The sequence below is a fragment of the Enhydra lutris genome, unplaced genomic scaffold (assembly GCF_002288905.1).
Source record: "Enhydra lutris kenyoni isolate GAN:26980312 unplaced genomic scaffold, ASM228890v2 scaffoldscaffold1, whole genome shotgun sequence".
Lineage (NCBI taxonomy): Eukaryota > Metazoa > Chordata > Mammalia > Carnivora > Mustelidae > Enhydra > Enhydra lutris.
In genome coordinates, this window is record NW_019154085.1 from 41,383,829 (window position 1) to 41,410,514 (window position 26,686).

General features: G+C 43.7%; 2 protein-coding genes across 4 annotated transcripts; one reads left to right on the forward strand and one right to left on the reverse strand.

Moving 5' to 3' along the window:
• The first annotated feature begins 753 nt into the window (after nucleotides 1-753).
• LOC111160562 (UDP-glucuronosyltransferase 1-1-like) lies at nucleotides 754-26,650 on the forward strand. Of its 3 annotated transcripts, XM_022523964.1 has the most exons (6): nucleotides 12,860-12,943; nucleotides 13,184-13,330; nucleotides 21,393-21,524; nucleotides 22,237-22,324; nucleotides 23,204-23,423; nucleotides 25,630-26,650. In XM_022523964.1, the coding sequence occupies exons 1-6, from the start codon at nucleotides 12,875-12,877 to the stop codon at nucleotides 25,925-25,927; spliced, it is 954 nt and encodes a 317-aa protein (XP_022379672.1). In that variant the 5' UTR covers nucleotides 12,860-12,874; the 3' UTR covers nucleotides 25,928-26,650. The 3 variants fall into 3 exon arrangements, with proteins under 3 accessions (XP_022379583.1, XP_022379499.1, XP_022379672.1); XM_022523875.1 differs by lacking the exons at nucleotides 12,860-12,943; nucleotides 13,184-13,330 and adding an exon at nucleotides 754-1,695; XM_022523791.1 differs by having other exon boundaries at nucleotides 12,411-13,330.
• LOC111160730 (DnaJ heat shock protein family (Hsp40) member B3) lies at nucleotides 7,520-8,251 on the reverse strand. Its single transcript, XM_022524094.1, has one exon. It carries the CDS (start codon nucleotides 8,249-8,251, stop codon nucleotides 7,520-7,522), a length of 732 nt encoding a protein of 243 aa, XP_022379802.1.
• Nucleotides 26,651-26,686: the final 36 nt, after the last annotated feature.

Below are 26,686 nucleotides of genomic sequence, written 5' to 3' on the forward strand. Positions count from 1 at the left end.
GGTGACCACTACCTCCTATTCAGAGGAAAGCAGGCCCTGGGGGTGGGGGTCTCTGGTCCCACCATGTCATTGATAAGGGTTGTTGTCTTGCCCATTTACGCTTTAGGTAACAGCAACTCGCATTTTGCGGAGTAAATATAGAATGCTCAACAAACCCTTAGGCTGTCCTCGCATCTCCAGTGCAGGATTCTTTGAGATATTTCCATATTTGACAGCTGCTTCAGGATTCTTCTTCCCTGACCATTGCAAGAGATGTCCTGGTGTGGAAAAGGAACAAAACCAAAGAGCTAGTACCCCCTTCCCTGTTCAGAGAAAGCTGTCTTAGCAATGTTATATATTCGTTTGTGCTCCATGGTCCCCACCAATGGGAGGAGAGAGCTTTGAGAGATTTCAGCTGAGGTCACATCCAACAGAGAGGTTATGCTTCGAGACCTGGGCATCGGTGACTCTTCAGAGCCCAGTCACAGCGCTTTAGGACACAGTTAACAGAGAATAGGAGGAGATCAAATGAAACGGGCATCCATAGCCCTGTTTTGGGAATTGGATAAAAAGCAACAGAATGAATTAGAGTGTTCCCTGGAGAGAGCCGTCAAGGTAGATGAGTTTTTCCGTGATAAGAGAGATTGATCTTTCCCTGCGTGGAAGGAGAAGGGAGGGGGGCGATGGTGAAAGTGAGGGATAGATCTAGTCTGTAATGATTAACACAAGGAGGACATGCTGCCTGCCAGTTACCTGCTATTCTAAGTGGCTCAATGATAAGATAAAGACAAAGGAAAAAGGTAGGAGGCAGAGCCTGATCTGAAAAGTAAGCTGCTTTGGGCTCCTACGGACATGGCTGCCAGATTCCTGGTTCCCCTGCCCGCGCTCACGGGGCTGTTGCTCTTCGTGTGTGTCGGACCCTGGGCTGAAGGTGGGAAGGTGCTGGTGGTGCCCATGGATGGCAGCCACTGGCTCAGCATGAAGGAAGCCGTGCAGGAGCTCCATGCCAGAGGCCACCAAATGGTGGTGGTTTCGCCAGAGTTGAACCTGCATATCAAAGAGGAGGACTTTTTCAACATGACGAGCTATGCAGTTCCGTACACCCAGGATGAGTTTAATTACCTCCTGCTGGGCCAGAGTTACCTGATTTTTAAAAGAATGCCTTTTCTAACGATGTTTTTGGAAGGTACGAAAAGTTTGAAAAGCGCTACTTTGGTTTTTCAAAGGTCTTGTGAGGCCCTGCTGCGTAACAAGGACCTGGTCAGGCAGCTGAATGCCAGTTCCTTTGATGTGGTTTTAACTGATCCCGTTTACCCCTGTGGGGCGGTACTGGCTAAGTACCTGTCACTTCCGGCTGTGTTTTTTTTGCGTTCCATTCCATGTGACTTAGATTTTGAGGGTACACAGTGCCCAAACCCTTCCTCTTATATTCCCAGGTTGTTAACAATGAATTCAGACCACATGACGTTCTTGCAAAGGGTCAAGAACATGCTCTATCCTCTGGCCCTGAAGTACATTTGCCATATTTATTTAACCCCTTATGCAAGCCTTGCTTCTGAGCTTCTTCAGAGAGAGGTGTCGGTGGTGGACATTTTCAGCTCTGCATCTGTGTGGCTCTTCAGAGGAGACTTCGTCCTGGACTACCCCCGGCCAGTCATGCCCAACATGGTCTTCATTGGGGGCATAAACTGTGGCCACAGGAAGCCATTGTCTCAGGTCTGTATTGGTGCTTATGTCCAATCAACGTTCCAGGTGGAACACTTTTGTTGTCGTCGTTTGTTTTTGTTTTTATTTCCAGGTGCTTACTTATCTACCAGTTTTTCTAAGACTTCTATCTCTCATTCTCCTAAAAGTTCAGTGAGATAAATGTTGAAGCAACTCCACTGGTGTAGTAAAGGTTTGCAGTGGTCACCAAAAGAAATGAGAGGCAGGGGCATGGGTCTGTGAGAGGATTGACAAGCACCAGTGTGAGTCAACTAGGACCATCCTTTGGCAAAGGCACCATCTTCGTGGGGCTGTGCAATTTTCTCCAACTGTGTAGGAGCAGAGATGCTGAGTTGTGAGCTGATCCATCAGGAGTCTTTGCTTGTGGGTGTTTGCTTGTTCAGTGGAAGGACAAAGGAACCAGCAAATTGTGTTTGTTGACATGATTTTTTAGTGGCCCTGTCTTGGAAGGGGCTAGAGTGTGATCTGATCACAAGAGACCTAAACACAAAAAGGAAGCAGCAGTGTCAGGAAACTTGAATAAATTAAGTGGAAGGGAGACAAAGTGCAAGAGACAAACAGGGGTCTGTGTGATCCAAGAAAGAAGTAAATGAGTTCAACTTTTCAGAGATGGAGCTGTGCTGGGAAGGTTTCTGACCAGAAGTTATGACTGGGGTATGACATGGGGACGATCAGAGTTGGATTGTAGGTTGGACAGGTCTCCTACTTGGGATGTTGAAGTCCTCAAAGGACACAGTGGGAGGGAGGTCAGACTATGAGCCTATGAACCCAGTGAAGGGGGGGGTGAAGTGATGAATAGGATCTAAAAGGGAAGGGGATGTTAGGAGAAATCAAGAGTTGGACACTTGACCTACTGAGCTCCCCAGGTGCCCCTATACCATGTCTTTATCTACTCACCTATTTTATTTTTTTTATCATCCATTCTACTGATGGACATTTGGGCTTTTTCCATAATTTGGCTATTGTAGATGCTGCTGCTGTAAATATCAGGGTGCATGTATCCCTTCAGCTTAGTACTTTTGTATTCTTTAGGTAATTATCTAGTAGTGTGATTGCTGGATTGTAAGGTAGTAAGGTAGTTCTATTTTTAAATTTTGATGAAACTCCATACTGTTTTCCGGAGTGGCTGCATCTTTTAGTTTTCCTTTGTGAAAATATTCTCTGGAGTTAACTGCACTGGTTCAAATTCTCACTCCCATTTTTCTGGCTGAATGGGCAGGTGGGCAGGTATTACCTAAATATTCTGACCTCACTATTGTCACAATGAGTACACAATAAATATTTTCTATTACTGTTATTTACAAAGTGCCCGGCAGGACAAGGTATGTCATCTGAAGAACTTTAGATATGTTTGTGCTAATTTACTGGGTACATGAGGGATCATTTATACCGAAATTCTCAAGTATTATATGTGATAGGCACACCATTATCACTTTTGTTCCACTAAATTCTTTTTTACTTTGAGATCTTGTTATTCTTACTTATTTGGTTTGGTTTACCCTTAAATGTTACTTCTTTAAGTAGTCATGGAAATTTTCTCCAAGTATGAAAGATCAGAGTCGAAGTCTTTCATATTTTTGCCCCTTTTCTTAAGATTTATGATGGGTGAGGGGCATCTGGGAGGCTCAGTCAGTTAAGCATCTGACTCTTGATCTCAGCTAAGGTCTTGATCTCAGGGTCATGGGTTCAAGCCTCACACTGGGCTCCAGCTGGGCATGGAGTCTACTTAATAAAAACAAATTATGATGGGTGAAATTGTTTTATTGGTTTTCTCAAAGAAATCATTTTGGGAATTGCTTATTCTTTTTACTAGTTTTGTTTTCTATTTCATTAATGAAATAGTAATGATTGTCATTCTTGTCCTTTGGTTTATTTTATAGTTATTTTTCTAATTTTCCTTAGCTAAGCATTAAGTTCCTTTCTGTTAGAGTTTTCTTAACAATGAAGCATTGAAGTTCATAGAACATTTTTTATGTCTCCTAGGTTTTGGCATAAATTGTTCATATTTTCTTTTTCTTTCCTTTGTTCTGTTTTTGGTCATTTAATTTTCTGGTTTGGATTTCCTCTCTAAGTCCAGGGCTGTATTCAAAGTTGTTTATTCCCTCCCATAGCTATCTCTTATTTTTTTCTAATTATTTTAGATTTTAATCAGAGAACGTTTCTTTTGAAGTCCCTACATTAAATACTTTGGTAGGTTTTCTTTGTGGTCTAGTATAGAATTGCCCAATTGACCTATAATGCAGGCCATAAATATAATTTATTAAAAATTAGTAGACATGTTACCAAAAAAGGCAAAAAGAGGGCTAAAATTAATTATATCTTATTCAATCAAATATATCTAAAATTAACGTTAAAATTTCAACACATACTCAACATAAAATTTTAATGAGCTATTTTACATTCTTTTGCTTCCATACTAAGTCTTCAAAATCTGGTATTTATTTTACACTTACAGCATATCTCAATTTGGACTGATCACATTTCAAGTGCTCAGTAGTCAAGTGTAGCTAGTGGCTACTATATTGCATAAGATACGATTAACATTTGTAAATGTTCCATAGATACACCTAAAAAAATGCTTATTTAAAATTTTTTTTTAGGGTGCCTGGGTGGCTCAGTGGGTTAAGCCTCTGCCTTCGGCTCAGGTCATGATACCAGGGTACTGGGATCAAGCCCTGCATGGGCTCTCTGCTCAGCAGGGAGCCTGCTTCCCCCTCACTCTCTGCCTGCCTCTCTGCCTACTTGTGATCTCTCTCTGTGTCAAATAAATAAAAATCTTAAAAAAAAAAAAAGCTTTAAAGAATTTTTTTTTTTTAAGATTTTATTTGTTTATTTGACAGACAGAGTTCACAAGTAGGCAGAGAGGCAGGCAGAGAGAGAGAGAGAGAGAGGGAAGCAGGCTCCCTGCTGAGCAGAGAGCCCGATGCGGGACTCGATCCCAGGAACCTGAGATCATGACCTGAGCCGAAGGCAGCGGCTTAACCCACTGAGCCACCCAGGCACCCACTTTAAAGAATTTTATTTAAAAACTTCAATATGCCCAATTCTTAAAATGATGTCTTAAACTACTTCCTTATTAACTGGTGCACTCCATGGGAAACTGCTCTCTCTTCCTGGAGGGAGTCCACTGCGGGGTCCTGCAGATGCTCATCTTTGCACCAGAGGAAGTGTTTTCTCTACTCTGAAAGCCTACTCAAGCCTTTCCATAAACAAGGAATACTGATATACAGGACTGTGATTTTAGAACTATTTTTAAAAAGCGGTTTTCAGTTTTGAAAATTCTTTAGATAAAATGCTTTCTATTCTGCAAAAGGGAAACTCTCCACTTTGAGATCTGGATCTAATCCAGATCTCTAACTGAATGCTGTTTGCTGCAACAAATGCTGTTAAAACCCCTGGCATCCCCCAATCTACTTTCTGTCTTTACTAACTTGACCACTCTAGATACCTTATATAAATGGAATCATATAGAGTATTTGCCTTTTTTTGACTTATTTCACTTAGCTTATGTCCTTAAGACTTACTCATGTTGCAGCGTATGTCAGTTTCCTTACCTTTTAAGGCTGAATAATATCCCATTGTATGGATTGACCACATTTGCTTATATATTCATCCATTGACTTGTGTGTTGCTTCCACTAAAGCCGTTAAGATCCATGACCTCTGGGGTAGCTCAGTCTTTAAGGGTCTGCCTTAGACTCAGGCCATGATCCCAGGGTCCTGGGATTGAACCCCACATCAGGCTCCCTGCTCAGCAGGAGTGCTGCTCCCTCTCCCACTCCCCCTACTTGGGTTCCCTCTTCACTGTGTCTCTCTCTGTCAAGTAAATAAACAAAATCTTAAAAAAAAAAAAAAATCCATGACCTCTGAATGACCCCCCTGCCCCCATGCCAGTCTTACTGTACCCAACTGAAGACTTTCCTGACCAATGGAGACTTATGTTAACCAACTGTATAGACACAAATGCACTTATTCTGTCCTATACAGAGTGGTGATTTTTAATTTCTATCACTTCAAAACACAACATCACTTTCCTCCTTGCTCCTCCTCCCCTCCCCACCAACAACTATGAATATCTTCACTGGTGTGTTGTTCCCTAGCCTGGCAAGCAAATAAACTTATTATTTTTTTTAAAAGCCCCAGTAGTCTGTTTTATTCTGATAGTTCTTTTACAATTAGTGGGTGAGAAGCACTGCCTGGGTACCTCAGTGACCATTTGAGGTAGTTTTAACAGACTCTGTGCCCTCGTGGGACAGTAGTGGCTGAATCGTATGTTCCTGCTGCATATTGTTCACATGCCATTCCACAGGGATTGGCCTTTAGATATCAAATTCAACTTCATATATTCCTAGTTAAACAGTGTGCTCAAGTCACATGACCTTCCTGTAAGGAAGGAATATGCTGCATTTTTAGTCTGTTTAGTTCAGTTGCCTTTTTGCTCCAATACCTTATGCAAACTTTCCCTTAGTCATGACCAAAGGGGATGGCACACTTTGTGATGGACAATCCCAACGCAACCATGCCCAAAGTGGTTTCCACTGGGGGTATAAACTGTGCCAACAGAAATGTACTCTCAGATGTATGCTGCCTCACCCAGTTACTACTCCAAGCTTTCCGATAGTCGTGGCTTTTGTCAACCTAATTTGAAACAAGATACATCCTGCACACAGCAATAGGGTAGTTTTTTTTTTTTTTTTTAAGATTTTTTATTTATTTATTTATTTGACAGAGAGAGATCACAAGTAGACGGAGAGGCAGGCAGAGAGAGAGAGAGAGAGGGAAGCAGGCTCCCCGCTGAGCAGAGAGCCCGATGCGGGACTCGATCCCAGGACCCTGAGATCATGACCCGAGCCGAAGGCAGCGGCCTAACCCACTGAGCCACCCAGGCGCCCCCAGCAATAGGGTAGTTTTGTGTAGCCTTAGAGAAATAACTTTCCACATTTCCATCAATCATAGTTGTAGAACCAAGTTGGGTGGGTAGAGGCTAGCAATCAGATTTCTATTAAGGTTTTGAGTCATCACTACCAGTTTTTTAAAATTGCTTAAGTGACCTGAGTAAAGTCCATTTGATGCTATTAAATAATCATGTAACTGTGAGGAATTCACCTACGTATTTTGCTCAAGCCTTTGGAGGGAACATGTTCCTGCTTACACTGACTTCAGTCTCCTGAAATGGATTTCAGACTTCTGATCTCCATATCTATAAGAGAATAAATCTGCATTGTTTTAAGCTACCAAATCTGTGGTAATTTGTTACAGTAGCCGTAGGAAATGAATACACCCACTTTGCCAGGTTTACCTGTTTCTTAAAAAGCCTAGGTTTATTATATTTAAACGGAAAACTCTTACTAGTCACCAGCGTCTATGTGGGACTAAAAACCATCCTTAAGCCATAAGTACTAGTGTGTACACATCTTTTACTATTATGTGGTGAAAAAAATGGAAGTAAAACGATTTATCTTGGCAAGGTTAACTTCAGAGAAAACTACCTGGCTCACATTTCAAACAAAATGGAAAGGCAAGGTTCAAGGTGCTGTAACACTGTGTCCTAGTACTAGGAAATAATCACCGTCTGCCTCGGGATTATGTTTAATAAATAGCAAAGTGCATACAGATATTTACAAGTTTTAAAGAGAAACAGAGGTCCTATTCATGTGGTCCCAACAATAACAACAAATAGGCATTGGCATGACTGTTTATAAATTCTTCAGTACAGTTGTTCTGAAAGTAGAGTTCCCTTGCAATCTTTAAAAAAAAAAAAAAAAAAAAGTCCTGCCATTCCTCACCATGTGCTCTAAATTGAACGTGGACTGGAATTACTTGGTGTCAATGCGCAGCAGCTGCTCTTTGCCATTTATTATCAGGGACTTTAACTCTCCGTCTTCTTCCACCTCCACCCTTTCTTGGCCATTCTCAATGATTCTCTTGGTGGTGATTTTTTTGCCATTAACGATTTCGGTGGAAGTCGACATGGATTTGAAGTTGCCAGTCCCACCACTACCACAACACATGGAGAAGGAAGAAAGGCCTCCGTTCCCCAGGGAACCAAAGGAACTAAATCCTGTATCAAAAGAAGAAAAACCACCCCCAAAGGCTGGAAATTCACTGAAGGCGGAGAAGAAGGGAGCGGTTCCTCTGCTTCTGCTTCCCCGGGAGCTCCTCCGACCGCCCACGATGTTCTCTAGTGGGTCTCCGAAGAAGTCGAACGAAAATGGGTCGCGGCCCCCAAAAAACTCCCTGAAGACCTCGGCCGGGTCGCGGAAGGTGAAGACATACTCGAAGGGGTCGCGGCAGGACCCGCTGCCCCCGCCGCCGCCCCCGCCGCCCTCTACTCCAGCCTCGCCATACCGGTCGTAAACGTCTCTCTTCTTGGTATCTGACAAGACCTCGTAGGCCTGGGCCACTTGCTTGAACCGCCTCTCCGCCTCCTCCTTGTTCTCAGGGTTTTTGTCGGGGTGCCACTTGAGCGCCAGCTTGCGGTATGCCTTCTTGATGGCCTCTGACGACGCCTGGCGGGGCACGCCCAACACCTCGTAGTAGTCCACCATGTCGGAAGGCCTGGCACGGCCCACGGGCCACCGGCACGACAAGAGGTGCGGGTGGCTGCCCCCGGGGCACGGGCCCGAGTGCCCTGCGAGCCCAGGCCGCCCGGAAAGGGCGCCCTTGTGACGTAGCCCGCATCTCATTGGTGGAGACCGCATCCCAGAATGCACTGCGGGGGCCTTGCCACGCTCCCGACGAGGGTCTCTGTGGCGTGTTTCGCACGGGGGTGGGGGTGGGGGACGCCCCGCCCACAGAGGCTCCGCCCACCCCTGGCCCCGCCCTCTCTGAAAGGAAAAAGAGGAAGTTAGTGGGAGTAAGGGGGTCTGGGGCTATGGCTTTGCTAGAATAGGCCTTCTGTCAGGCTCTCCCTCCGCCCGTGGGGTTAGAGTGAGGGGTGTGTGTTTTGTCTGACCCTGTGCTCAAGGATAGCCATATCACTGGTCCAGAACAGGAGTTCTCCGGTTTTCTGTTTCTAGGACCCTTTTGCTCTTTTAATGTAGGTTATATCTATCAATACTTACTCCATTAGAAGTTAAAGCAAAGAAAAAAATTTGTTAGCCAATTTAATAGCAATGAAGCCATTACATGCTAACATAAATCATATTTTTATTATTTATTTGAGAGAGCGAGACAGAGAGTGACAGTGCTCCCAGATGCGCGTGCTAGTGTGGGGGAGGGGCAGAGGGAGAGGAAGAGGGAAAGAATCCCAAGCTGACTCCACAGTTTCATCCCAGAGCCTGCATGTGGCTGGATCTCAGCACCTGGAGATCATGACCCCCAGCCTAAATCAAGAGTCCTGTGCTTAACTGACTGAGTCATCCAGGAGCCCCAAAATAACTTCTTCAAAGCAAAAAAATTAGTGAAGAGGGCACATCCTACATTTTCCACATCTCTCTGGTTTAAAAGAAGAGAATGGGATTCTTCTGCCTGCTTCTGCAGGCAATCTATTGCTATACCACAGGTTATGTGGCCACTGAGAAACCACTGTACCCTTAAGAGAGCATGTGAGTGAAAAAGCCAAATATCATTATGGAAATAGTTTGACTTTGCAAAATTCCTCTAAAAAATTCTTGGGTATCCCCAGAGTGTCTTGGCCCATAGCTTGAGAACTCCTAGTCTAGTGTATTAAAACGATTAAAACTTGCTGGTCATGCTTGTGGTGGTGTAGGTCAATCTTGGTACCGTAATTATTTCCCGTAAAACTGCTATACAATGACCATAACTTTCTTTTTGGCATTTTTGGACATCTGACCTCTCTCTGCCTTCTTCTTATTCTCTGATACTTTATTTTTTGCTTTAATAAATGGCAAGGCAATACCAATAAAGGTCACTTAGTTCTAAGAGGAAAATGATTAACCAGTGAACTCTAATATTTCATCATAAAGGGTAGTAGATCCAATGAGGCACTCTATGTCACTAGGACAAACTTCATGTCACCCTGAGGGGCTGAGTACAATCCTGGAGCTGGCACTTTGTAATCATGCAATAAACAGTAGTAGAAAGTAGATTCAGAGTAGAGTCTAGTGTGAACAAAGCCACATGGGAAAAGTCTGTTTGGGGAAGGTCAAGTGATCCAGAATGAGTGGAGGGAAAGGGGCAGAGGGTGAGGGGTCTGGTGAAAGGAATGGAGAGGAGTAACGAGCTTGGACAGGTAGGCTGAAGGCCCATTCCAGGAAATTTTGAGGGAAAGGCTGAAGTCTAAATTTTATTCTGGGTCCTAGGAAGCTGTTGACCAAGGTTTCAGGGATGGTGGTGCAGTGCAGGGGCAGTGCAGGGGGCAGCTGATGCTGGGACCAGAATGAGTAGATATGGGTTGGGGGCCATGGGGGATTGTGGAAGCTGGGTCTCAGAGACAGAGCATTCAGCACTTGCTTGCTTGGATATGGGGCCTAGAGCAAAGGAGAAGGGATGAGTCACATCTATACAAAAACATTTACTGAGTGCTTACTGTCTGCAAAGCCATGGACTGGCACCCGAGCGAGTGATTCCAAAGCTGAAACCCTGCTTATAAGGGCAGAGTCATGTCCCCAAAGCATCCAGGAACACAGAAGCCTCAAAAAGTCCTGAGGTTCTGCGTGATGTAGGAAAGTCATAAAATCATCACAGTGGTGACTGTGTTATGTTTACAGCCCTTTTGCTCTGGGTAATTTATGAATGAACTCTTATGACACTGAGAATTCAGATAAATTATTGCTCTTAATATTTAAACTGGACTGTGAATTTCAGAATTGCAGATAGGGGCACACCAGTGGGTTGAATAGCATTGCTGCCCCTTCTCTACCCACCCAGAACCTTAGCCCAGGAGAACGGAAAGTGCTTGGGGTGGGGTGGGCTGTGTGTGAGTAGGAAGCTTCTGAGTACATGTATGTTTAAGCATGTGTGTATGTGTGCACCCATGTATAAGCACATGTGGCACTGGAGGTCTGTGGAGGATGGATAGTGGTACAGGGAAGGAGGGACTCTAAGTACCTGTGCTAAGTACCAGAATGAAGGGGGCCCTGTGAATATGCCCCCACAGGACATCAAAACTTTAGACTTATAAGTTTCTCCATGACCTTCTTATCAAGTCCCCGAATATGGGTGGCCAGTGATGTCCATGGTCAAATTATTGAGATCTGTGCTCCCATCCTGGGACTGTAGTGTACAGCAACGGATTCCCAAAGAACAGGGTGGGATGATCAGTTCTGTCTGCACTCAGATTTGCCTTTTCTTCGGGAGGGGAATTTCTGTTTGGGACTAACATACCTGCTCCCTGACCCTTCCCTTGCTCTTTTGGGGCACGAGCTAGTGCTGGGTATTACTGTGTGAGCACATCTGCGTTCTCCCCATTTATTTTGATTGGGTAGTGACTGTGGGGATCACAGCTTTACTTCTGGCTCCTAACCTGCTGTAAATTTCAAACCTGGCCCTAAGATCTGGATAGTGCTGGAGGCCATGGGGAGTTGTGGTTAAGAGCGGGGTCTCCATGCTCTGACACTCAGGGCCTGCATCTCAGCTCTGTCACTTAGTAAGCGCAGGACTCTGGCAGCCCATATTCTCTCTCTGAGCCTCAGCGTCTTCCTTCCTAAAGTGGGAACAATACTATCTGCCTTTAAGGGATATTTTAGGAGATTATGTAAGATGCGTTGTGACATGCTTAACACCATATTTGATACCTGATACATACTCCACACATCCATGTTCTTTTTGGTTTTGTTCACCTTTCCCCTTTGCTGCAACCCGGTCATCAGATTTTCTCAGTGTCTGCCCTCGTGGCTGTCTGTCCCAGCGAACGCGCATCCGTCCTGAGAGAGGCCTTCTGCGCATGTGCACTCCAGTGGGCCTCCCTCCCGCCATTCACTAGCCGTCAACGTTCATCTCCTTCTTGACGTGCTTCACAGCCCCTGACACGCCTGTTTATCTGCTCATATTGCCCGTCTGTCTCTTCTGATGGAGCCCGAGTTCTGGGGGGGCAGGACACTCGTCTGTGGTGGTCTCTGCCGGCACCCCGAGGCTCGGCGCCGGGTAGGACGAAATAAGCATTTTGTTCGGATGAATGCATCAAAATGGTACCGTGTTGGGCAAGACCCTGAGTGACCCATGGGGAAGGACATCCCGCAAGGCTGCGAAGGGCCAAAAGCAGGCTTGCAGCGTCATGTTCTCCTCTTTCTAAAAGGCACATTCTGCTTTCTATTTCATTCCTGAAAAGGAAGTCTAATTTGTCACCACATAGCCTTTTTTCTTCCCCTCTTGGTCCATGGAAATACTCGTTTAATGCATTCAACGATGCTGGGGCTGCTTTCCTTTCTCTGGCCCCTCAAGAATGTGATTTGAGTGGTTGGTAAAGAATTCCAGCTGGTGAAACTGTTGTTGCCGACCAAGAAAGCTAGTTTGCTGGCTGGGATGGGCATTGGGTGATGAACGGAAGCGCTGAACCACTATATTGTACACCTGAAACTAATATGACACTGTATGTTAACCTAACTGTAATTAAAATAAAAACTTAAGAGCAGCTAAATAAAAAATAAGAATACTTGGAAAAAAGAAAAAAGAAACCCGGTAAAGTCTGTCCTTGTTACCTCTAAAGGTGAACTTCCTGTTATTTGCAGCATACTGACCAGCTATAGTCATGTGATACAATCAACCATTAACTCCAAGTATAGATTGGTTCTTGTGACAGGAAAGTAGGAGAGGGCAAACTTTTGGCAAGAGAGAGTCTTGATAGCAAAGGCAGGGGAACCATGGCAGCAAGGTCCCACGATCCACCTCCGTTTGTCCTGGGCCTGCTGCTGTGTGCACTGAACCCCACTGTGTCCCAGGCTGGGAAGCTGTTGCTGGTCCCCGTGGACGGCAGCCACTGGCTGAGTGTGCTTGGGGTCGTGGGGCAGCTGCACCAGAGGGGACATGACTTGGTGGTCCTAGCTTCCGAGGCCTCCATGCACATCAAAGAAGGAGCGTTCTACACCTTGAAGAGGTACCCTGTGCCATTCCGAAGGGAAGACGTGGAAGAAGCTTTTATCAAACTCGGGCACGGTGTCTTTGAGAATGAGCCTTTGCTGCAGCGTGTGGTCAAAACGTACAAGAAAGTCAAGGAGGACTCTGCCCTGATTTTTTCTGCCTGCTCCCACTTACTGCACAACAAGGAACTTATGGCCTCCCTGGTGGAAAGCCGCTTCGATGCCGTGTTGGCAGACCCTTTCCTCCCTTGTGGCCCCATCGTGGCACTGTACCTAGGTCTGCCTGCTGTGTTCTTCTTGAACGCGCTGCCATGTGGCCTAGATTTTCAAGGTACTCAGTGCCCCAACCCACCATCTTATGTGCCCAGGGTTCTGTCCCTTAACTCAGATCACATGACCTTTTTACCACGGGTGAAGAACATGCTCATTTTCTTGTCGGAGAGCTTTCTGTGCAATGTGGTTTATTCCCCGTATGGAGCACTTGCCTCAGAAGTCCTTCAGAAAGATGTGACTGTCCAGGACCTGATGAGCTCCGCATCTGTCTGGATTTTCAGAAGTGACTTTGTCAAGGACTACTCCAGGCCCATCATGCCCAACATGGTTTTTGTTGGTGGGATCAACTGTGCCGCCAAAAACCCACTGTCCAAGGTGTGTATTTGAGGGGGAACTTTACAAGTCTATATCCTTGCAAGTACTTTGGATGGATGAACTTGCCCCTGATATATCCCCAACGAGCATGCTGACATAGTCTCAAATGCCCTCTTCTGTTAGTTTCTGCCTTACAAATCTCCCAGGTCTGGCTTGTAATTTATATCTGTCTTAGGCATCCTCTTCTGGGTTGTTTCTTTGTATAGGACAATTTAGGAAAGTATACTTTGGGCGTTTTCTCCTTTGTGCTCCAATGAACGGTAATCAATTGGATGTGACAAAGGTTAATCGATATAAGCACAGAACAATGGGTGTAGGGCTCTTACAGAGAACACAAATCTGCAGTGTGCACCTTGCCCTTGATTGGGTCAGACACACAAGGGTTGAGACTGCTGAAATAATTCTTTGACATCAATGGATCCTCACGGCAAAAGTTGCCTTTTTGTTTCTGGTTAAAGATCCAGTTGCTAGGTATTCTGATAGAAAGCTGGCTTCTGTGATCCCGTCTCTTCTGATGAGTAAATATCAGACAATCAGATTCTGGCATTGGGCAGAAAGGTCCTGAGTTTCATTCTCTGCAATGCTGATGATTAATTTTTTCCCATGCAGAATTTGAGGTATGCAAAAAAGTAGCATTTACATCCTCTTCCAAATCTCAATGGAGGTGACACAGAATAACAGGAGAATCTCTGTCAGATGAGGGATTGGGAAGGATTCTCCAAGGAGGTGACATTTCAGTGGGCATTCATTTATTTTTCAAGTATTGGTTGAGGATTCACTGGTAGCCTAGGTATTTTGCAGGTGCTAAGTCTGGTTCCTACCAAGGGGCTATTATCACCAATGGAGAGCACTGAATCTTATTCCCAGAGTGACTCCGACGTGACTCACCTCTTAAATGATCATGTCATTGTCATGGCAAGGAGAAACTTTGGATAGCAGAAAAAACACCACTTGAGAAATCCGGAGCCTCCAGCCCATTGCTGCATGACCAGATCCCTTCTGTGGGGCTCTGATTCCTCCCCCATAATGTGAAGAGAGATCTGGTGACCCCTCTCAGATCTCCCACCAGTAAGATTCTGACACCCCGAGGCCTGTTGGAGAAGTATATGTCTGATGGGGTGGTCTGGTAAAGAAAAAAGGAGATGTCGTTGATTTTTTTGGAAAGGAAAATGAGAAAACCTCATGTTATAAAAAATCAGTAATAATTCTCTTCATATATAGGAAAAGGTGAAATATTACCAAACCAGTGGTCACATCGTAGAGCAAAGAAAAGAGACCTAGTCAGCATGTCTAAGTTACAGTGGAATTAAAGAGGAATATTTTTGGCATCATTATATAGGATCCAAGTGAAAACAATTGTGTTTCACATTTACTTTGAAATGTAAAACTTTGGAGATGTGCATGCATAATAGAAATTCCACTCCAAATGGAAGGACTTTCTTGTAAATCTGCATGGGTATCCTCGGTTACACTGGCCTTCTTTCTATTTCTGGGACATTCCAAAATCTTTCCCAGCTCAGGACCCTTGAGCATGATGTCCTGTCCTTCTGGGTTGCTTTCAGCTCAGCTGTAATGTCACTTCTTCAGGGAGTCCTTCTCTCTAAGATAGGATCCTATGCTCTTTCCTTCATAGCATATCCAAGTACCGTGATCATCTCATTTAGATATTTGTTTATTGACTGTCTCTTCCATATATGTGGGGACAGGGACCACTGCTGCCCATTTCTGTACCCACAACACCTGGCAATGGGTCTGCACATGATTGGCGTTGGGTAAATATCAGCATATAATTGGGCATATAATTAGCCAAATTAGCACTTGCCAAATGTTTGTTAAAGGAATGAATGAAAACCACAAAAGGTTGTGAACTGAGGACTAGTCACCAGATAGGCAGTAACCTCCCCCAGTTCTTTATACTCCTACTATTACATACAAACATATGTGTTTTTTTCCCTTTTTTCTTGGGTGATTTTTTAAATTTAAATTCAATTAGCCAGCATATAGTACATCATTACTTTTTGAGGTAGTGTTCAATGATTCGTGTATTCGTGTACCCAGTGCTCATCAGATCATGTGCCCTCCTTAATGCCCATCACCCTGTTACCCTACCCTCCCACCCTTCTCCCTTTCACAACCCTCAGTTTGTTTCCCGTGGTCCATAGTCTTTGATGGTTTGTCTCCCTCTGTGGTTTCTTCCCATTTAATTTTCCCTCCCTTCCCCTATGATCCTGCATTATTTCTTATGTTCCACATATGAATGAAACCATATGACAATTGTTTTTCTCTGCCTGACTTATTTCACTCAACATAATCCCCTCCAGTTCCATCCATGTCTATGTAAATGGTGGGTATTCATCCTTTCTGATGGCTGAGTTATATTCCATTATATATATGGACCACATCTTTATCCATTCATCTGTCAAAAGATATCTCTGTTCCTTCCACAGATTGGTTATTGTGGACATTGCTGCTATGAACATTGGAGTGCAGGTGCCCCTTCTTTTCACTACATCTGTATTTTTGGGGTAAATACGCTGTAGGGCAATTGCCAGGTCATAAGGTAGCTCTGTTTTCAACTTCTTGAGAAACCTCCATACTGTTTTCCAGAGTGGCTGCACCAGCTTGCATTCCCACCAATAGTGCAAGAGGGTTCCCCTTTCTCCACATCCTCGCCAACATTTGTTGTTCTCTGTCTTGTTAATTTTAGCCATTCTAACTATTGTGAAGTGGTGTCTCACTGTGGTTTTGATTTGTATTTCCCTGATGGCAAGTTGTCTGGAGCATTTTTTCATGTGTCTGTTGGCCATATTACAAAGCTGTGATCACCAAGATAGCATGGTACTGGCACAAAAACAGATACAAAGATCTATGGAACAGAATAGAGCCCAGAAATGGACCTTCAACTCTATGGTCAAATAATCTTCAACAAATCAGGAAAGAATATCCAATGGAAAAAGCAGACCCTTCAACAAATGGTGTTGGGAGAATTGGACAGCCACGTGCAGAAGAATGAAACTGGATCATTCTCTCATAGAATACATAAAGAGAAACATGTATTTGTGTTGATGTTTTTTTGCTTGTTTTACAAAAAGGGTAATAATATACCCATGGCTAGCATACCCATAGCATACCCATGGCTCCCTTATAAATATGTCATGGGTATCATTTTGGTTCTAAATATTCTATCTATTTTTTTTTAACTGCGCCATGTTTCATGGTATTTACATGCCACAGGTTATTCTGTTAACCATGTAATCTTGTTTCCTAGGAAGAAAACTGAAGTTTATACTCCAGGTCCTTGCCCTTCTTGTTGTTACTTCTAATGATACCTTATCAAAGATCAAGGACACTTTGTAGTTTCCTTCATATTTTTGTGTTCCTTTCTTGTTCAGTTTTCCTTAAGTATTTTACACTTCTTTTTGGTCACTCTTGTGAAATGATAGTTTTTCCATTTCTGTTTGTACCTGGTTATCTACTCACTGATCAGGCCCGAATCAAAATTCAGCCTAATCAAAATATCGATTTCATCGTTAAAAAAACAACAACAACAGTATGCAGACTTTCATCAATCAAGAAAATATGGATTCTTCTGTTGTGAATTCTATGCCCGGCATTGATCTTACTGAATTCACTAGAATCCTTAAAAACAATTGAATAATTTTGACAATCACAAGGATTCTTATCTTGCTCCTGATTGTAATGAAGATTGATTTTCATTTCATCATTTTGTGTCACATTTGCCGTTGTTTTTTGGCAAATAGTCTTTATTTATTTAAATGATTTCCTTCTTTACTTTAGGATGTGTACTAAGAGGGGCTACAGAACTTTGTCTACCATCTTTCTCAATATCACAGCTTTGGCATCATTTATCAATATATTTTCTTTGTCAGAAATTTGTCTACGTGCTGAGTTGTAATGACTATGTCTTGGTTGCTTCCTCATTTGGTGCAAGCAAGCCTTGGCGTGAGAATGTCTTTGTAACCCGTACTGGACAGCAACACTCTCTGTCCTACTTAACATTTGTAATTTGAAATTCCACTTTTTTGATGTTAATATTACCATTCCTTCACTATCTGGTTTACATTTCCTTAGTGCCTCTTTTGTACTCTTTGTCTTCAAGCTTTTTTTTTTTTTTCTTTCTTCTTCTTCTTTTTAAACACAGAGCTGATATTTGTAACCTGGTCAGGAGACTTTTGCCTGTTTGCACTTAATTTAACAATTGCTAGATTTGATTCTAACTATACCAGTTTATTTTTATTTTACTTGGTCATTTTCCCTTTTCCTGATTTTTGGTGGGTTGACAAGTTGTTACTTATTTTCTTTTCTCCCCTTGGGTGATTAAAGAATGCTTTTCTATGCTTCCATTACTCATGTGGAGATTGTCCCTGTCCCAGTGCTCTTGGTCAAAGTCCTGAACTTCAAGAATAGAGATACAATCTTTAGCTGGTAAAGAGAGTCCAAATGGAAGGCTTATCTGGTGTTGGGCATATCTGGGATACCTGGCAGATAAAAGATAGTAGGACAACATTGAGAGCAAAGCTCAAGGATTCCAAGATGTCTTTCCCCGCTCAGAGTGAGAGACCGTCTTTATGAATGTGTGGGGATTCAGAGATGATATCCATCCAGATATTTTGAGTCTGAGGGAAACAGCCAAACAAAAGGTCAGTGAGAACAGAGACTTGATGATGGCGAGGAGGACTGGTGAGCCCGGAAGCCAGCAGTCTTTGTCCATGGTTCTGAATGCATAGTGATAAAGCAAGTTTTCCAACATGCTAAGTACTTACCAAGGATTTGGAGAAACAGATGACATATGGAAAGAGAAAATCTAATAAAAGCCTGGAACTCAAAATACTAAACTCTCAGCAAAAGTTAGAACCTGTGTTAAAGCCTTCAACAGTAGGCAAGTGCTCTCACTTCAGAGGGGGTCTCGTCCTTTTTGGAAGGGATAACAGGTGGGGGAATTGAGGGTTATTTTCATTAACCTGTCGCTTCACTCTTAGGCCATTCTACCGTCTGTGAAGTCAAGGCCATGTTTGGGGAAGTTTTGCCAAGCAGGGTGTGGACCTCACCATGGCTGAATTCTGGAAGACCTGGCCCAGGCAAGGCTTTGGGTGTGACAACACAATCTCTGCAGTTTGCCCTTCTGTGATCTGTACATGAACTTCCGAGACATTTAAACTTTAGTCTCGCTGTGTACCTTTGGGTGTTTATGGACCTGTGGGTTCCATTTTATGATAATCACACCTCACTGGGTGTTGAGTGGGTGTGGGACAGTGTACAAGGAGGGGAAACCAGATGTGGATCTTTGTAGTTAGGCTTAAAGTAAGAATGGGTTTCACGGAAGAGGGAAGGTCCCAGGAAGTAAGGTGAGCTGCTTACTTTCACTAAGAAGAAAGAGTTCAAAAGGTACTTGGAGATGAGCTGTCTTTCTGAGGAAAGAAGGATGTGGTGTAATCCTGGGGAGGAAGGACTTCAGGAAAACCATCTTTAGGATGTTTTTTTCATAGGCCAGAAATGCAGCATGGTGTTGGAGGGGATGATGCTGGCCTCCTTGACCTTTCAGATGAGCCCAGTGGAGAAGGCTAGGACATAGCCGCTAGGAGCCAGAGGCCTCGGAGAGAGCTGGAGGGGGTGGACCAATCTGGGGCTCACACCTGAGGAGGGTTCGGCAGTGTTTGGGCTTTATTGGTCATGCTCTGAACCAAACCTGAAAGAAATCTCTTAAAATCATGTGTGCTGAGCCTTGTGAGAAGTCCTCTCCATGTCACACCCAGAGTGCCCAGCATTCTGGCTTGAACAGGACTGAAAGTCCCATATCTCAGGAAGCCCCTCAGTTCTGAGCAAAACCCAGCACATCACACAGTCTCATTAATGTCCTTGGCATTCTTGGGAAACATACAAAACCATTTGGAAGACTCTAGGGGAGTTCATTAGATGATGAATAACCTACAGTTGGGGGAAAATCACCACACTCATACCTCCTGTATTTCCTCTATGTGGAATTGCCACTCTGTGTGTGTCCCCACAGATGTGTGCATGCAGGATTATGCCTGAGTATGTATGTGCTTTCTGAAGACCACAATACCCTGGAGTTGGCTTTGAAGTTTGGGGCCAGATCAGGCTGGGCTGAAATTATTGCTGAGGGTTGAGTCTGGGTACATCCTTCCTCTCTTCCTGGGGACACAGCCACCACTCTTGACTCCAGGTTCCCCTGTTTCCACACTGAAGGTAATGCTGCTGCTCTGGTTGGTCATCTTTTTGTTGCTTCCTCTCAGAGCTTCTGTCTGACATCCATCTCTATAGTCTATTGACTTTAGGGGCAGAGGCTTGATAGGTTATAATCTGTGAACTGTGCTTACTAGTGGGGTCCCAGCCATCACAGTCTCTCACCCTTATATATGCAGACATTTCCGAAGATCCTATCCCCCTGCTTCATCCAAAAGAACAGTGGGTTGTCTGCTTTCTAGTAGTTGTAAGGTTCATTATTGACTAGAAAACCACTCACAGTTCATTCCTTATTCCTTGAGTCATCTGGCCCAGAAGTTTCTTCAGAAAAAAGACCCATTGCTTTGTCTTGAGTTTTGTCCTTACATGGCCAAGACCGAAATGCACAATGGTGATCTTGTATGGAGGCATCAGAACAGCCTTACTTGCAATCTTCCTTAAATGATGGGGATAGATATATTGCTAGAAGGGATCAGTTTCTGGAATGGGACAGGAACACTCTATGGGGGGTCACGTGCTGGGTGGGTTCTTGTTTATCCTTCCCACAGGTGATTTTGGTACTCAGGGTTTGCTCGCATGCCCGTGACCCTCTCTGAATTCTGCAGAAGGGGCTCAGATCCTGGTGCAAGGTTTTCTGTCCTATTTTGTATCTCTCATACCTAAGGAGAAATATTTTGCTTTTTACTGTCCATTACGAAGCTGGCAAAGAAAGATTCAGGTATCCTTCTGTATGTTCTTGCTGAGGCAGGAAAGTTGACTAACACTCTTCAGAAAGCTCTTCTCCAGGAAAGGTGGGAAATTGCCAGGTTGATTGGTTAAGTTTCAGCACTGAGATGACATGAGTATAATCCCTAATCACCCCAGCGTATTGGCTGGCATGTGGAAGACTCTGCTGTGGGCTGTGGGGAAGCATGTATTGGTACAGGCTGTCTTGGCTATTTGAGGTTTTTCTTAACCATGAGCCTTATCTTCAACACTATTTGCCTTTCTGCTTGGGCTCCATTCATTCTTTCAACATAAAAGGAATATTGCAGAAGCCTTGGAAAATAATACACATCTTTACCATAGCTTTTCTTAAAGGGGTGGTACAGGACTTTTAGAATCTGCAGAAAGCTTTCTGAAACCCTCCTTGGACAGCTTTCCTCTCTCCCAAGATCTCCCTTCACTGATCTGCTAAACAGCTCTCTCCCTTCTCTGTGATGCACATTTACCTTTCCCTCCTTCCTATTGCCTTCTGCTCTTTCCTTTAGTCCCCTTCCTGAAAGCCTGCTTTCTTCCAAGACCCTCCCAGCTGCTTGAAGCCCTGGGAAGTGGATCTGGTCTAATCTCTGGTTGCTTTTCCTTTGGAAAATTAGCATACTGGGGCGCCTGGGTGGCTCAGTGGGTTAAAGCCTCTGCCTTCGGCTCAGGTCATGATCCCAGGGTCCTGGGATCGAGCCCCGCATTGGGCTCTCTGCTCCGAGGGGAGCCTGCTTCCTCCTCTGTCTCTGACTGCCTCTCTGCCTACTTGTGATCTCTTTCTGTCAAATAAATAAATAAAATCTTAAAAAGAAAAAAAAGAAAATTAGTATACTACCCGGATTCTGCAACTCAAAGAAGAAGAGGAGAACCCAGGAGACAACCCGATCTGCAAGAAGCCTTCCTCCTTTGGAAGGGAGTAGGTGGGGGAGGGAAGGCTGTAACATGCACTAATACTTTGTATCTCTAACACACACAGACACACAGACACACTTTAATCACATTCTTAAGATGAAGACATCTGATTCATAGTTGAATGTATGCAGTTCCCAAAGAAGGTGAGAAAAAAATTAACTGGAAATTTCTCTTACGGTTCTAGGAATTTGAAGCCTATGTTAATGCTTCCGGAGAACATGGAATTGTGGTTTTCTCTTTGGGCTCCATGGTCTCAGAGATTCCCGAGAAGAAAGCTATGGAAATTGCTGATGCCTTGGGCAAAATACCTCAGACAGTAAGAAGATTCCATACAATTCTATTTTCCCAAAGGTTGGAACCCCAGACTTCTAAGTATCGATGTTAATCCTATCAGTTGGACTTCCGGTTTGGGCTTCCCTGCCACTTCTCAATTATTAACCCCAAGTTCTTTTTGCCATGTCACTCTCAACTATTCTTAAACCGTGGTCTACTTCACTTGGAGGTCTCATTTTCTCTAAGAAACTCAAAAGTGTACTAAGGAGAATTTATTTTATTTTATTAACTAATTAATTTGTAAAGATTTTATTTTTTAAAGTAATCTCTATATCCAACCTGGGGATCAAACTCACAACCCCAAGATCAAGTGTTGCATGCTCCAAGGAGAATTTATTTTAAAGATAAAGTAAACAGGATAATGTACAGGATAGTGTTTCTTCATATTATGTAGGAGTATTTCCACAAAAAGCTACTGGATTCATTTCTTATACTTTTGCTTCTCTAATTCTACATTCACTCACTTTGTTAAGTAAACTTCCCCTTGAAGTGCAGAAAAGTGCAAAAATCATAACTGTACAGCTTGATGAATTTGCACAAATACATAGAGTGTTACCAGTCCCCAAAGCCTTCCTAATCACGACACGTCCCACCCTCGCCAAGGTTATGTTCATTCAGAGGACGCCGCCTTCCAGCTACTACACGGATGTTTTTGAATCCTTGTGTTCCTTAAACTCTATTCTTGTCTCTGCAAGGTCCTGTGGCGGTATACTGGCACTCCACCACCAAATCTTGCGAAGAATACAATACTTGTCAAGTGGCTGCCCCAAAATGATCTACTTGGTATGTGGGCAATGTAAGGGCCTATTGAGCCAGAGCAATTCCATCTGGTTAAACTATGACCTTGAATGACTTTGTTGTTTATACAGTAAAACTTAAACTGTCCCGGTCCCCCCCTCCCCCCAGGGGACTTACTTAGAAACAAGTCCTGGAAACCAGTCCCAGGTAACAAAGCCCAAATACAAGGGTGGGTCAGGCCAGGTGGAGGTATCCAATCAGTGGGGGCGTGTACTGTCTCCCTAGCTACCAAGGAGTGTGGGTCCTGCCTTTTGGGCGCCAATTCTGACCAAGGTGATAGGCTAGTTCAAATATCTACTATAGGGTACATTGTAATTCAGTTGATTCAGTTGGTCACTTATGTGTGACCTAGCAGGACTGTGCAACTTCCTTTGTGTTACAATCTCATTGGCCACCTGTGTGTGGCCAGGCCCAACCACATGGCCTTTGCCCTTAAAAGCTAGTCTCTAAGGCAGAGAGAGGTCGCCTCTTTGTAAGGGGCAGCCCTGGCCGGTTGGTTTGATTCTCGATGCTTGGCGTGAAATAAAGCTTTGCTTGACCTTCGCTTTGTATCAGTCTCGCTCCTTTGACCATGGACCCAACAGGCAGGTTGTGGTGTGTAGGTCAAACCCAAGTGAAATTAACAAAGTGGCTTGTGCATGGCTGTTCTAAAGGATTATTTAGCTGGAAAATATTATGGCCAGAGTATTCCACATTGCCTTTTATCCAGTGGGGCGTCTCAACCCACATTTTTCTCAGCAGACTTCTGCAGGAGACCCATGTGGATGGCACTGAGTCCTTAGAGGGCTTTCAGAACCTAGACAGTGTTAGACTGAGAAACTCGCTGACTTGACTCCTAACATCCCTCCCTGCTTTGCCTCTCAGGTCACCCGAAGACTCGTGCCTTTATCACACATGCTGGCTCCCATGGCATATATGAGGGAATCTGCAACGGAGTTCCAATGGTGATGCTTCCCTTGTTTGGTGATCAAATGGACAATGCAAAGCGCATGGAGACCCGGGGGGCTGGAGTGACCTTGAACGTCCTGGAAATGACTTCCGAAGATTTAGCAAATGCCCTGAAAACTGTCATCAGTGACAAAAGGTAAGAGAAAAGGTACAGAGGGATACTATCTGTATTTTGGCCATCTCATTCACAGCAATATTCAAATGTGAAAACAAACACATAAAAACTCAATTTATAAGTAAGATGATTTGGGGATTATTATTATTCATTTTATAAAAGAATGCTTTAATTCCTATTATTTAATTCCTATTATTTAATTCCTATTATTTCAAAGATAATTCCATTATCTTTGAAATGATTTTAAATATTATTTCCCTTAGTAGGATTAAAACTTCAATTTATTAAAAAATACAGTCACCAAGTAGACATCTAATCTGTGAGTTCCTGCAGAGAGAAATATTCCATTACAAGAAGCACAGTGTCCATAAGATAAAAATAAACCAGGACAGCTGTCCTTAGAAGGACATTTCTCTCTAGCACTGAAGCCTGGGAGAAACTTTGCTCATGGGGATTTATAAATGGAATGGGGTCATGTGATATCACAAAGGTTTATAATTTATAAGAGCAAAGATAAGTCTAAATGTGGCTCTGAAAACAATTTGAGAGGCAAAAGCTATCAGATCAAATGATCTCTGCATGAAATTTATTGTATTGCTGTCACATTCCCTAGTAACAGGCTGGCCAAAACCTTATGGGAAGAAGTGACAGCCAGGGGTGGACTTGGTCCAACAATTAAGGTGTGTGTGAGTGCCTGTACGTGCGTGTGTGTGTGTGTGTGTGTGTGTGTGTGTGTGTGTGTGAGAATGTCAGGAGTCTTGACCCGTAGTTGCTTCATTTTGAAAGAGATGTCAGTTGGAGGGACAGATGTGAAAAGACTGGAATGTGTTCAGATAGGATGGGACATGGCTCAGGGTGACACGGTGAGCCTGGGCAAGGAAAAAGGGAGAAATGGGGCGCTCCCATGTGTGGTGCCAATGGATGAAAAAGAAAAGTCAAAGAAACCCGCCCCCCCAAGGGTAAATGCCCAGCACGCCCAGAGCAGCAGGTGGCATCCCTCCATTCTGATGGGCCTCTTCTGACAGCCCAGTTGCTGGGCTACTGCCACATCGAATGCAGTGAAAACCTGACTTCTCTCCCCGTGTTGACAAAACTCGTTCCTGAGATGTGCATTAGTAGTACAATTTTGATCTTCTGTTGAGTGGTACAGAAAACTACCTGGAACCTACAAATGACTTGGTAGAAGTTCTCTTATTTATTTTAAGTCCTTCATCAATAAGCTTGAGTTACCAGCAAACTTCATCTATTTGCTTGGGAGTCATCTCTGCCTAATTGTGAATCTCCATGTTCCCAACATGCCAAGCTGGGACATAAAATAAAGGCAAATGGAAACATTTGGAACATCAGATGATGCAACCAGGCCATAACAGGCACTCAATAAATGGTGGATGAATGAAGGAAAGTTCTAGAAAATCTATCTTTTTAAGAAAAGATACATATAAAAGGAAGATGTTTAACAAGACTTATGGCCAAATATGATTACACAGTACAATAATGTGTCCAAATATAATGACAGGTCTGTTATCATAATTGCTCCTGAAGAAGAGTGTCTTACTCTGGTCTTTCTTCTCCTTTTCCTTCCCCCCTCCCTCCTCCTCAGTCTCTTTCTTCTTCTAGAGCATCCACACTAAGGGTTGAAGCATTGAACCCCATTTGGATTTAGATATTCTGATTCAGCTATCCACACTGCCCAAAATCAACAAAAATCTGTTTTGTTGAGTAGGCTGCATAGATGCAGCCTCATGCTAATGCTAGACTTGGATGGTGTGGTGTGTTACCAATGCGGAAGTACGCCACCCCCTTGCAGAAGGCACTTCCAAACCGCTTCTGCTTTGACTAGAAGGGATTGTTTAACTCTGTGAAAAGGAAAACTGCTCATAATTTCTGACACGCACTTTTATTTCTTTCTCTTATTGTAAAAAAGTATCTAATTTCCTACAAAAATGCCAAGAAAAAGAAAAAAAGAAAGTAGGATGCAAGATTCAAATAATTTCATATCATAATTTTGGCCTCCAGTTTTCTTTCTACATTTTTTTTTTTAATTTCAGAGATAAAGACCATTGTGTGTGTGTGTGTGTGTGTGTGTGTGTGCGTTTGCATTTTCTGTCTATAATCGAAACTCATTTCCTCTGCCAAGGTTAGCTTTCCCAAACACAGCGAGCCTCAAGGGAGGATGGTTCATTGAGGCCAATGTTCCAGACACTCACATAACTGTCTCTATGTTTAGCTATAAGGAGAACATCATGCGTCTCTCCAGGCTGCACAAGGACCGCCCCATTGAGCCCCTGGACCTGGCTGTGTTCTGGGTGGAGTTCGTGATGAGGCACAAGGGGGCCCCACACCTGCGCCCAGCAGCCCACGATCTCACCTGGTACCAGTACCACTCATTGGACGTGATCGGCTTCCTCCTGGCCATCGTGCTGGGGGTTGTCTTCATTGCTTATAAATGTTGCGCCTTGGGCTACCGGAAGTGCTTTGGGAGAAAAGGACGAGTTAAGAAATCTCACAAATCCAAGGCACACTGAGAAGGGGGTAGGGAATGAGATGACCCGAAGTTGCAACCAGACACAACATTAAATTCATATTCTGCTTATTAAACAAATGCTTAGCCCGGAGTGAGATACCCCTGAATGGTTTTTCAAAATAAAAACAATCTAATTGGTAGTCACACCTACAGGTAGAGATCTTGAAAGGTTTCTGCCCCCTTTAGTATTTTTAATCTGGACTACCCTTGTCCTCATTCAAATGACTTGCCAGAGGGTCGGACAGGTCCTTCCTGCACCTTGCATTAATTTTCTTACTTAGGAGTAAGGACTGTTTGGGGGGCACATGTTTCAGAGGTTCCCGCACCCCCAACCTGCAACCCGGGAAGACGGTTCTAACATTATCGTCTGGCTTCTGGAAATCTTGTGAATGTTGCCATCCTAACTTAGGTCTTAATTTAAGCTTATGCTTCGCAGACGGCACTTGGCGTATTTAAAGAAGGATACGTTTGTTTATTCCCAGGAAATAGGGCCTAGCACTTGAAATAACTGAATGACCTAGGATCTTTTGAGAACCATGTCTGATTTCTCACTTTAGGGAAAAGAATGATGTGTGAAATTGATGAATGGTGTGTTCAAGAGGTGAATCAATGCTTGTGGCAAATGGATCTCATTTGAGAAAAACCCGAAGCAGAGTGTCTCACAAGTGTATTTTCTCTGATGTTTTGAACAATTGAAATTAGTAATAAATTCTTATAAATTATATCTCTTAGGTGTTCTTCTCTTCATTTTTGTTGCATT